Source organism: Equus caballus, chromosome 10 (assembly GCF_041296265.1).
Source record: "Equus caballus isolate H_3958 breed thoroughbred chromosome 10, TB-T2T, whole genome shotgun sequence".
Taxonomy (NCBI): domain Eukaryota; kingdom Metazoa; phylum Chordata; class Mammalia; order Perissodactyla; family Equidae; genus Equus; species Equus caballus.
In genome coordinates, this window is record NC_091693.1 from 8,722,665 (window position 1) to 8,734,359 (window position 11,695).

At 43.6% G+C, this 11,695-nt stretch overlaps 1 protein-coding gene and 1 long non-coding RNA gene across 2 annotated transcripts in view; both read right to left on the minus strand.

Moving 5' to 3' along the window:
• LOC100052230 (zinc finger protein 850) overlaps positions 1–11,695 on the minus strand; it is an 82,631-nt gene that overhangs the window by 22,412 nt on the left and 48,524 nt on the right. Inside the window, 1 exon segment of the mRNA XM_070225603.1 lies at positions 8,810–9,268. Coding sequence (XP_070081704.1) covers positions 8,810–9,268 — 459 coding nt within the window.
• On the minus strand, positions 1,634–5,807 carry LOC138915901 (uncharacterized). The gene is made up of 3 exons (XR_011422343.1): positions 2,822–5,807; positions 2,103–2,154; positions 1,634–1,884 (listed from the first exon to the last, which is right to left on the minus strand). It is a non-coding gene; the product is annotated as an uncharacterized lncRNA (long non-coding RNA).

The window sequence follows — 11,695 nt, forward strand, 5'->3', positions numbered from 1 at the left end:
GATGAGAATAAAGGGGGCATCAAGAGAGATGGAGTGTGTACCTAAAATCATTCTCTAGAGCTGTGCTGTCCTGGAAGGCAGCCACCCATCACATGTGGCCCTGAGCATTTGAAATACAGCAAGGCCAAATGGAGATACGCCGTAAGTAGAAAACACATTCTAGATTTTGAAGACACAGTATGAAAAAAAGAATGCCAATTAACTCATTAATAACTTTTATGTTGATTAAATGTTGAAATATTTTGGATATATTGGGTTAACTATATTATTAAGATTATTTCACCTGTTTCTTTTTTTTCCTCTAAAGAGTGGTACCTAACAACTGTTGCCAATTTTTGTTTTCCTTCTTCTTCTCCCCAAAGCCCCCCAGTACATAGTTGTATATATTCTAGTTGTGAGTGCCTCTGGTTGTGCTATGTGGGACGCTGCCTCAGCATGGCCTGATGAGCAGTGCCATGTCCACGCCCAGGATCCGAGCCAGTGAAACCCTGGGCTGCCGAAGCAGAGCACGCAAGCTTAACCACTCAGCCATGGAACTGGCCCCTCAGCTGTTTCTTTTTAATTTCTCTAAAGTGGCTACTAGAAAATTTAACATTTCATATGTATCTCACATTATATTTCTATTGAAAAGCACCACTCTGGAAAGAAGAGTCTCTAGGGAGGTAGGAACTTGGGGACCACAGTAGAGGTGGAGGGAGGGAAGTGACAGACACCCCTGGTGAGTACCTTCGTACCTTCAGTTGCTGACAGTGGGGGACACAGGAGAGATTAAAGTGTAAACACGCCCCCATCTACACAGAGCAGGAGGGGGGCATGGGTGACACGAGTAGGTGCAGGGCTGACATACAAAACTACTTAGTTTTATAAAAATTTTTAAGCGATACTGTTAAATCACTGACGGCTCACAGAACAAATCATAGTAGAAATGAGAAATACTAAGGAGCAAATGATACATAAATACCCAACATCAAAACTGGCTGCTGGGGCTGGCCCCTTGACTGAGTAATTAAGTTTGCGTGCTCTGCTTTGGTGGCCCAGGGTTCACAGGTTTGGATCGAGGACCTACACACCACTCATCAGGCCATGCTGTGGTAGTGTCCCACATAGAAGAACTAGAATGACTTACAACTAGGATATACAACTATGTACTGGGGTTTTGGGGAGGGAAAAAAAAGAGGAAGATTGGCAACAGATGTTAGCCTCAGAGCCAATCTTCCTCACCGAAAAAAAGCATACCTAAAAAAAATAAAAATGGCTGCTAAGGAGAGAGTCCCACCGCTCCACCTCCCCCACCCCACCCCACCCCATAAAAGTACCAACTGTAAAAGAATTGAAGCTCCCCATGAATAAGCTGAGATTGTGAGAATGTTTCTTTTTGGAGCAGGAACCTCATCTCCACAATGGTGTTGAAGGTGCCCTCCACTGTCATCTCTCTGCTATGCCCTTTTTGCTTAAAAGTTACCTCTGATGCTAAGTGAGAAATCAGTAAGAGAGAGAAAACTTGGGAAAATCTAATTTGGACATTTAAGAAAACAAAGTTCAAAATTCACTGCTAAGGAGAATGAATCTTCATGGGAAATATAAGATACTTTCTCATGAACATTAAAGAAAATTCTAACAACCAAAACTCGGATTTAGGGTAATCCAAATGAGATTTTAATCTCCCTAAAGGAATTATAATTTCCCACCAAGAGTTCTTTACAGCTAGGGGTGGAAAATTGTCTTTACAGCTTTTCACAAAGGATCAAAACCAAATATCCAAGATCAGGTCTTCCCACTCTGACAGGAACTGGTCCTGAGAACAGAAGAGGCATACAGGACCTCGACCTGGAAACGACTCAGGAAATCTGGAATATTCCCTCAGGAGAGATCCATGATGGAAACCTGGCATCATAAATCAAACAAACATAAATCATAAAACAAACATACAAACAAAACCAGATAGCTCTTGTGAAATGGCTGGAGCCTGAGGTCTTCAGATGGGTCATTTTCTATCCTGGGGTCTGAAGAAGCCAATTATAACCCCTTAAAACGAAGTGAACAAAATAAAGGGGAAGAAAATGGGGAGAAAGACAGCGGAGAAGCTGAAAGGGATTGCTTACTCTTTCTCTCCAGCCTTCAAGGCTCCTCGCTGCTGGGGGTCCAGTCCCAATTCTAGACCAAGAAATGGGAGGATTTCAGAGTGATTAGTGGTTTCCCTATTTTCTCTAGTTATTAAAACGTTCTCAATTGTTTATGTAAAAATTAACAAAACCATCAGAGGTGACTAAGACTAACACACAGGCTATAATACACATACCATCTCCCAGTTACCTAGCCACAAGGTGAAGGATTTTAAAGTTAGGGTCATTATCTCTATTATCACCATGACATCGGGTCACACACAAACCAGCAGGTGCCATATAGACTGGATGTCTCAACTAAAATCAGTATGCTGTGCATGGAGAAGCACTGAGCTTCCCCAGTGGGGCGGCACACCAGGAGGTGACACACGTGTAGCACGGTAACCCAAGATAGTTTACTATCACACACAGTCAGGAAGGGATGCCCACCATGAAATGTTTACACAATAAAGCTGCAGTTGGGCTGGGCTGGGAGTGGGTTCTGAGAAAACTGCACATCCTGGTAGAGGTGGGGGGCGGGGGCGGCAATCAGGCTTTGAGGAGACATGTAATCCAAAATTACACCTGTGCAAACGCACACAATTAAGATCACACCACGCTGAGTGAGGTGGGTCAGGAAGGACAGAAAGCAGAGGAAGAGACTGAAAACATAAAAGGGCTTCTCTGTAAACTGTTAGGGGAGTAAATGCCAGCTATACCTCCAGGAAGTGGTTATGGCAGCATTCCTTCAATTAACAGGGCAAAGGCTGGAGCAGCAAGGACCAGATGAAGGCCAGGCACTGCCCCGGAGTCATCAATGTGAGCTGGCAGCCAGCCACTCTGGATACCACCGTTTTCCCCACGACGAATCAGAGGCACAGAGAAGTTCCCTTGTGGGTTCAAGGTCAGACAGCTGGTAAACAAAGGCTGGATCTGGGATTTGAATGAGGCTGTTGGCCTCCCAGGCCTGTGCCTGATGCTCAGTGACAAAAAATCAACCTCACTTAGTAAAGTGCAAAGAAAGTCTCTCTCCACATCCCTCAAGTTACTCTTTTTGGTTGGTATTTGCTCTGTGAGCTAGACATGATAGAAGAAAATGAAAACTCAGGAAAGTAAGCACACTTCTAAAGTGATGAACGGTCAGAGAAAATGCCACTTGGCAAAACCAGCAAAATGAGTCCCAAGTCTGACTTACAACTTGCCTTCAGATACATCCAAGACAGAAGAACAGGGCTGGGAAAGACGCTCCTAACCTCTGCTGAGGTGAGAAAACGATAAGCACAAACAGAAAGAAATCAGAGCAAAAAAAGATCAATTTCTAAAACACTGCTGAGTCCAAGACAAATGAGAAAGTCCTATGCTAACCAATAAACCAGGGCAGAAACTGGGCACCTCAAATCTCCGGAGGGGGCCTGAGCCAGTTCTATGTTTCAGACCCTTTTTACATCTGACAGTCCTTGAACCCGTCTCAGAATATTGCTATAAAATACATGAAATAAAGGCATGGGATTTCAAACAACACAGAAATGCAGTCACGCCAATATTTCTAAAAATGTTTGATAAATAGATGTGCCACTGTAGCAGTTTAAAAAAAAAAAGGCTGCACATTGCTTGACACTCCTCCCACTGAGAGGTGGAGTCTATGTTCTGTCCCCTTCATCCTGAGTGGACTTGTTGTTTGTAACGGAGTAGAGTACAGTTGAAGGGATTCTCGGTAACTTACAAGGCTGAAGTAGCTTCCCCTTGATCACTGCAACACTTCCCTTTGGAGCCCTGTGCCAGGTAAGTCCGACTACCCTGAGACTGCCGTGCTCAGGGAAGCCAAGGCCATATGGAGAAGGCACGTGCAGGCACCCTGCCGGACTGGCGCAGCTGAGTCCAGGCTTCCACGCATCCCAGCCGAGGCACCAGGCACGAGGGAATGAGCCTCCACATGGTTCCAGCCTCTAGCTGTTGCGTCTTCCCTGCTGAGGCCACAGGCATTGTGGAACAGAGATAAGCTGGCCACGTTTGTGCCCTGTCTGAATTCCTGACCCTACGGAATCCATGAGCATAACAAAATGGTTGCTTGAGCCACAAAATTTTGCTTAATTTCTTATGCAGTAATAGTTCCTAAAACAGTCACTTTAACACATTAGTACCAATATCGAGTGGCAGGCCATCATTAAGAACTGTCATTGGGAACCAATGACAACCACAGTGGCTATTTGGAGATGCTGTAATATGAGATAAAAACTGCTCTGGACTCCACTGCTAACAAAGCCTCATCCCTGGGGGGTCCTACGTTCAGGATGGAAGGAAACACTCCATTTCAGTGAGAGAAAAATGAAAATTTAGATGGGAATTTCTCATGGACCCCTACAAGGTGGCTCATGGAACTGAGGGTTAGTAAGAACTCATAGCCCATGGAGCTGGGAGTAAGAACCTATGAGTTAGAGAGAGTCAGCAGGGTCAAGGCTGGTCGTGAAGCAGCTGACACTCACTAACTCAAGTTTGGACAAGAGAGAGGAAAGAAAAGAATGATAGCTCAGCAGGGACGTCAGAGAGATATCCAGTCATGGTTTCCAGACACCCAGAAAAGGGGACACCAATTTGAGTAAAGGATTCAGTATGAAGATGTGGAGAAATATCAGGAGGAAACATTAGTGGTTAATGCCGGATATTACCACGGCTCTCACATAACAAAAACTTAGCTTAATTTTAGGTACAATGTCAGGAGTACAGGGATGCTGAGAATTAAGGAAAAGGCCATGAAGAGTGTGGGGGTTGCTTTATAAACCCCCAAATCTCCTCACCTCATGAAGATGAGGACCTGAAGCCCACATGAGGTCTCTCATCCAAACCTATGAAATAAATCCTGTGAAGATAGAGATCCACCAAATCACATTTTAAAGGCACTGGGAAGGTAGTTATTACCGTTATTAAAAGAGTCAAAACAAGGATTATATTTTTCAAACAAAATCCCGAAACCTCTTTAACTGGCTGTTCCTTTCACAAAAGCCACTCTCTATATAACTGCCAAAACATAAGATTTTAAAGGAATTTGGGAATTATAACCAAAATTAATATATCAAAATCAGGAACTTACTTTCCTTTAAAAGAAAAAAAAAATTCAAAGTAACTTGCTGCGCCTTTCACAGCAATTTCTCAAATAACATTTTACGAAGCATGAGAAGTTGTTAGAACCAAGACTAAAAATTGGTCTTAACAACGAAAAAAAATTCCAAAGCCACTATAACCGACTGTCCTTATCTCAGACATTCCACTAAATAATACAGGCGGGCACGAAAGGGATTTTAAAAAGCTTGGGGCTCAATACTATTACTAACACAGCCTAAACCAGTAATTTATTTTATTTCATAAACCTGAACCCGTCGGTCAACCCCTCTCGCAGGGCGTTCTGTAAAATACATCTGCGGAAAAAATAAAAGGGCGTTTTGCCTGGATAGGCTGAAAAGTCCCGGTTTTGACCTTCAGTACCGACCCCCCGCGGGTCGGAGTCGGGAACCCGCGCGCATGAGCCCCGCGCGGGCGTCCACCCAGCCGCGTGCAACCGGGAGAGCCGGGCCCGGCTCCTCGGTCACCACTCGGGTTCAGAGCCCGAGTCCCGGTTCCCGCCGTCGCGAGGACCGAGGTGCCAGCCGCGCCCGACAGTCCTGGAGGACTCTCGCCAGGACAATACCAAGCTGCAGAGCGACGCCGAGCGCTCGCTGCCCGGACCGCCTCTGCCCGCCCGCGGTTCGCCGGAGGCTTCGTGTGGGGGCGGGCTTCCGGAGAAGGTGGCCAATGGAAAACACGAGCAGCTGTTGATAGGCAGGACTCCGTTTCCAGGCAACGCAGAGGGGGGAGGGAAGAAGGACGATCCTCAAATAGGGACAGAGCTCTTAGCCAATAGATGCGTAAGGGAGGGGGCCGTTTCTCACATTGGCCAATAAGAAGCGTTTGCGGCCGACCCGCCTACAAACAATAATAAACTGGTTTTTGCGGGTCGCGGCAAGAGAACGGCTGCGCGCCTGCGTCGGACTTTGCAGTCGCTTTTCGCGCGGTTGGCTGCATCTCGGAGATTTGTACCGGGCCTTGGAGACCTTCCGGCCTTGTCCATGTGTTACGACCTTGTCTACACCGAGACCCGACTTTCCACACAGCCGGTCTCATTATCAATGAGGTAATCATAATTAATAAAGTAAAGGAAATGGACAGGGGAGACATTAATACTTGAATTCAAACATACGCTTTCGGTGGAGGGCCCGCCCTTCTTTGCAAAACCGCGCTCGGGGGCGAGCGGCACGTTTCTAACCAACAATCGGAGCACAGAGCGGGCAGGCAGCAGGGCCTTGGGTTTAATTCAAGTGACTTGTCAGTGAAGTCGCAGGGTTTGCAGGTATTTCAACGTTGTACCGTCTGCCTCAGTTCCAAGAGCAGCGCTAGGCTTACAGGCAACCGCGACCCACTGGTTTAATTTCAGCAAACTCCATTTTGTGTGGGGATCTGGAATTCTCTCTGAAGAGAACATTTTAAAATTTTCGTTTCAAAATTTCTATGGCCCTCTTGCATTTTTTTGTTGGGTTCCCCAGGGACCCACGGGCCCCTTCAGTGAGTTCATAGAGTTCAGAGCCACATCCTTCCACTCCGCAACTGTTCCCCAAATACAAGAACGGTATTATGCAGAAAATATGCATAAAAGTCTTGCCATTGTTCACTGTAGAACCCCACATTACAAACTGATGAAAACTGAGAATTTTAACCCGAATATATTTTTCCTGTATTTGAATCCAAACATTTCTGTCTTCTTTACAATATTAGGCAGAATTTCAAAATCAATCAATAAACCCCCTTAGGTTTATTGTACGTACAGTGCCCCCTCCACACATGTAAGATTAAATGCAGGTCACATCCCCTGCCAGCACTAGGGACTGACAGACCCACATCCCAGTTTATCCACCTCAGTGCCTTCTAAGGTGCCGAAATCAAACTGCTTGCCCCAGAAAATGGGTGCCTCAAGAAGTCATGGCTTAGCCGTTACAGTTCGGTGGGTTCTGCTTCAGGGGCCCAGGTTCAGCTCCCCAGCACAGAAGCACACCACTGGTCTGTCAGTAGTCGTGCTGTGGCAGCCGCTTGCATAAAAAGAGTAAGATTGGCAACAGATGTTAGCTCAAGGCGAATCTTTCCCAGAAAAAAAAAAAAGAGAGAGAAATAGTGGCTCAGCAATCCCACTCAGGTAAATACTCAAGAGAAATGAAACCATATGTCTACACAGAAACTTGTACATGAATGTTCTTTGCATTCATAATAGCTCCAAAGTGGAAACAACCCAATGCTCACCAGCAGAGCACAGATAAGTAAAATGTGGTTTATCCATATAATTGGATACTACACAGCAATAAAAAGGAATGAAGTATTGATACATGCTATAACATGAATAAACCTTGGAAACATTATGCTAATGATTTCATTAGTAAAAGAAGCCGGTCACAAAAGACCACATATCATGTGATTTCATTTATATGAAATGTCCAGAGTAGACCAATAGATAGAGACAGAAAGATTAGTGGTTGCAGGGGAGGGGGAGTTGGGGGCAAATAGAAGGGTGACTGCTAAAGGATATGGGATTTCTTTAAGAGTAATGAAAACGTTCTGAAATTGACTGTGGTGATGTTTGCACGACTCTGAATATATTAAAAACCATTTAATTTTACACTTTCAATGGGTGAATTGTATGGTATGTGAATTATATCTCAACAAAACTGTTATATAAAAGAAATAACAATGTCTGTGTGTATTTTTATGTAATATTTCCTCCAAAGTCCACATTTTTGCACTTGACCGAGAAATCAAGATTTAGTTCCTGTCATTTCAGATGCTCTAAACCCATTTTATTCTACCATAATTTCTGAAACAACATCTCACTGGAGTTTTGCCATTAGTTCCCAAAGCATTTTACTCCTAAGATTTTCATCAGAATGTTTCCGGAAACAAAATATATATTTAGTGATCTGATACAAATAAAAGACCTTTGTGATCTGCAGAAGCCAAGAACAGATAAAAACCCAGTCATTCTTATGAGTCTTTAATGTCCCTGAATTATAAGAATTGTGACTTCTATGATTAAAAATAAACATGTATGACAAAGATTCAATACGGGACAGGCATAAATAAACTGTAATCCATACTTACTGGGATGAGGTCTTGAAAGATGCTACCACAGTAAGAAAAAAGAAAAAGAAAAGGCAGAGAAATTGCATTGGCTACCAAGGTGTTAAAATCTACCTAAGCCGGTTCTTCAGCACACACGTACATTAAATGGATCTGTAAAACCATCCACACAGTCTCCTACGAATGTGTCCCCTTATTAATAGGTCTGTGGAGTGAGAGATGGGAGTCAGGGATGGGAGAATCTGCGGTGTCAGTGATGGGATGTCTGTGGAATCAATGAGAAGTCTACCTGTGAAGGCAGGACCTGTGGGGTCATCAATCAGGATGTGTGCGTCAGTGGTGGAGATTCTGTGGGGTCAATGACTGTGTGATATTAGGCACTTGCCACTTTGTATTTGGGGTCCGTCCAAGTGTACCAATTCCCTCAACGGGTCCGGGCCGGAGGGGCGCCCCTTCTCAAGGACGTGAAGAGTGGGGCTGGCGATGTTTTTTTCAGCTCTTAGAGACGTCAGACACATGCAGCCTTTAGGAAGTTTTGGTCTGGCCCGAGCCACCTGGCGCGAGCGATGCAGATTATGGCTCTTGGCGCGGTTCTGATCTGGGCAGTTGTGTTGATTTGTCCGTGCGGTGCATGCATGTAGGCGGTGGCTTTGAGTGACAAGAGGACGGGGAAAGGACTGTAATTGACAGACAAGCGCTCCTCGGGCTGGATCGACAAAGGCTTGAAGAAAAGCCTCCCTAAGCCCAGCAGGGGCCAATGGGAGGCCTGACGGGAGGTACCGCTGGGCGTAAGCGACTGACAAGAGCTGGCCCTCCCAACAACAAAGGAGCTATCCGAGGCCTGGGAGGCTGGGCCGCGGACCTGTGAGTGACCTGCAGGGGCGGGCCCTCCCAACGACAAAAGGCCCTGGGAAGGAAGCCTGTACGTCTCAGGACACTGAGATGTTGCTACGGGAACCAAGGGCCTTTCAGGTCCCTGATCACATTCTTTCTCGGACAGTTTCTCTGTGTAACTGGGAGATGTGGCAACGTCAGGTAGTATCATTCCTGGCAGCAAACCTTTGCCTGCTCAGGTTTCCCAATCTCTACGAGGTGCACCCTCTCCCTGCAGGGGTCTGAGTGGATGGTGGTCCCCAGTCTCTTCTCCCCTGGACTGGAGTGAAATTGGCCCCAGGGGGTTCAATCTGTACACATCCTGGGTGGAGGGGATGGTGTCTTTGGACTTTTAAAATATTCAGTTTTTGCAGTTACATTTGTCAGTCTCTTCCTTTATGGTTTCTGGATTTTCTTATATGCAAAGGTATTCTCATCCTTCCACTAAAACAAAAACGTCTTTACTTTCTTCTAATTCTATTATAGTTTTGCCTTTTAAATTTCCCTTGGCGTTTATTTTGGGGTACGGTGTGAAGTAGAGACGTAACTGTTTTTTCCTAGGTGGATAAACAGTTGCCCTAACACCAGTTACTGAAGGGTCCTCACTTCCCACCGTCTTCTAAGCTTGTCTGTTACTGTCCCAGCACCACGCTGAAGCTTTGTGGAATATCTGACTGCTGGTATGGCAAGTCCTTCCAATATGCAATTATCTCCCAAAACTTTTCTGACTCTTCTGGTTCACTTTGTTTTCCAAATGAATATTAGAATGAGCTAGGCAAATTCTATTAAAGAAATGATGCTGGGATTCTGATTGAGATGGTCTAGAATTTATAGATTATTTTAGAAAGAATTGACATCTTCATACTAAATCTACCCCTCCAGAGTTATGGTATCCGTTTCCTTTAACTCAGGTCTTTTATGTCCTTCAGTAAAATTTTATACTTTTATTCATATAGATCTTCCACAATTCTTGTTAGATCTATTCTGAGGCTTTATTCTAAGGTTTTATTTATTTTTATAATGGTTTATATTGTGATTATTACATTTTCTAAGTGATTGTTACTGTTGTGTACATTTTTTAGCATTGATCTTACTCATTTTAAGAGTATAAAACTCATTTAAGAGTATATACTCATTTAAGAGTATAAAAAGTAAGAGAGTATAAAAAGAGTATAAAAAAGAGTATAAATAGGTAGTTTGGTTTTGCTTACATAAATTACGTATATTGTTTTGTACTTGGTTTGCTTAGTTAACATTATCTCTTGGGAATTTTTCCATTTTGGTACATAGAAATATTTCTGTTTTTCTTTTAAACTGCATATTGTTTCATAGTAAAAAGAAACCATGGTTATTTACTCATTCTCATACTGGTGGATATTTAAATTATTTTCAGTGTTTCATTTGTATTGCCACAGTATAATGAGCATTTTAAAAATGTTTAGCTTCATTCATTTATGTGACATGTGACTATTGCGCCAGGTTGGGATTGCTCCCTGAAGAGTCTGTGATTTTCAGCCGTTAGTGGGCACTGTGAGGCTGTCTGGACAAATGTTCTTTCCCAGCAGCCACCTGTGAGCGTGTCTATTTCTACCCCAGCTGCCAACACATGACACTCAGGATCATTTGTGGCCCCTTGGACCTGTGGACTCCCAGTCTACAGCTGCAGGGAATAGGCTTCTATGTCCCCCCCCCCCCGCCCCACCCCCTTTCTTGCTGGCTGCTCTTTCCTTCTAGAATTTCTGTGAGATGAGAACACAACAGACCTTCAGAATCCTCCATGACCTTCATGTGTTATTTCATACTTGCCATTTGTACTGCATCCTGGCACATTCCTCGGATCTGTCTTCCTGTTCAACATGTCCATCTTAAACTATTCATTCTTCCATTCAGCTTGTTTATTATACTGTTTTTATTTCAGTGATTTCATTTTTAATTTCCAAATTATTTTGATTATTTTTAAAGAAGTAATAATGTCTCACATCTCTCTGAGCAGAGTGATTGGACTCATTCTAACGTTCTGCCCTGTTTGCTTTATTAGTCCCATTCCTTGGTTCTATCAGTGCTTAACTTTTTAACTACAACCTACCCTGAATGTTTCTGCGTGTTAACATCTTCCCCTAAATGTTAACATCCTACATAACCATAATACAATTACCCAAACCAAAAACTTAACATGATACAATACTAAGCGGTTTTCTCCTACTAGGATATTTATGCTGAACATATTTGTATGCTTATGACTTAAACTCACTGCTCCCTTCATATTCAAGGATCCCATTTATTTTGCTTTCTTGTCCTTTTCTTTCCTGCCTTTTCTTCCACTTGTTTAGTATTTTTCTCATCTAGTGGTATAGAACTTTAGACCCTTTCTGTCCTATTGAATATTATTCCTTGCTTTCTGTATGTCTGATATTAATATTGCCATACTTGAATCTTTTTTGTTAACATTTTCCTATGATATCTTTTTCAAAAATCCCTGTATTTTCAACCCATAATCTGTTTTAGTTATCTCTCATAAACAGCATGTAGCTGAAAATTTCTTTTTCAATCTTAGTGTCTTTGACTTT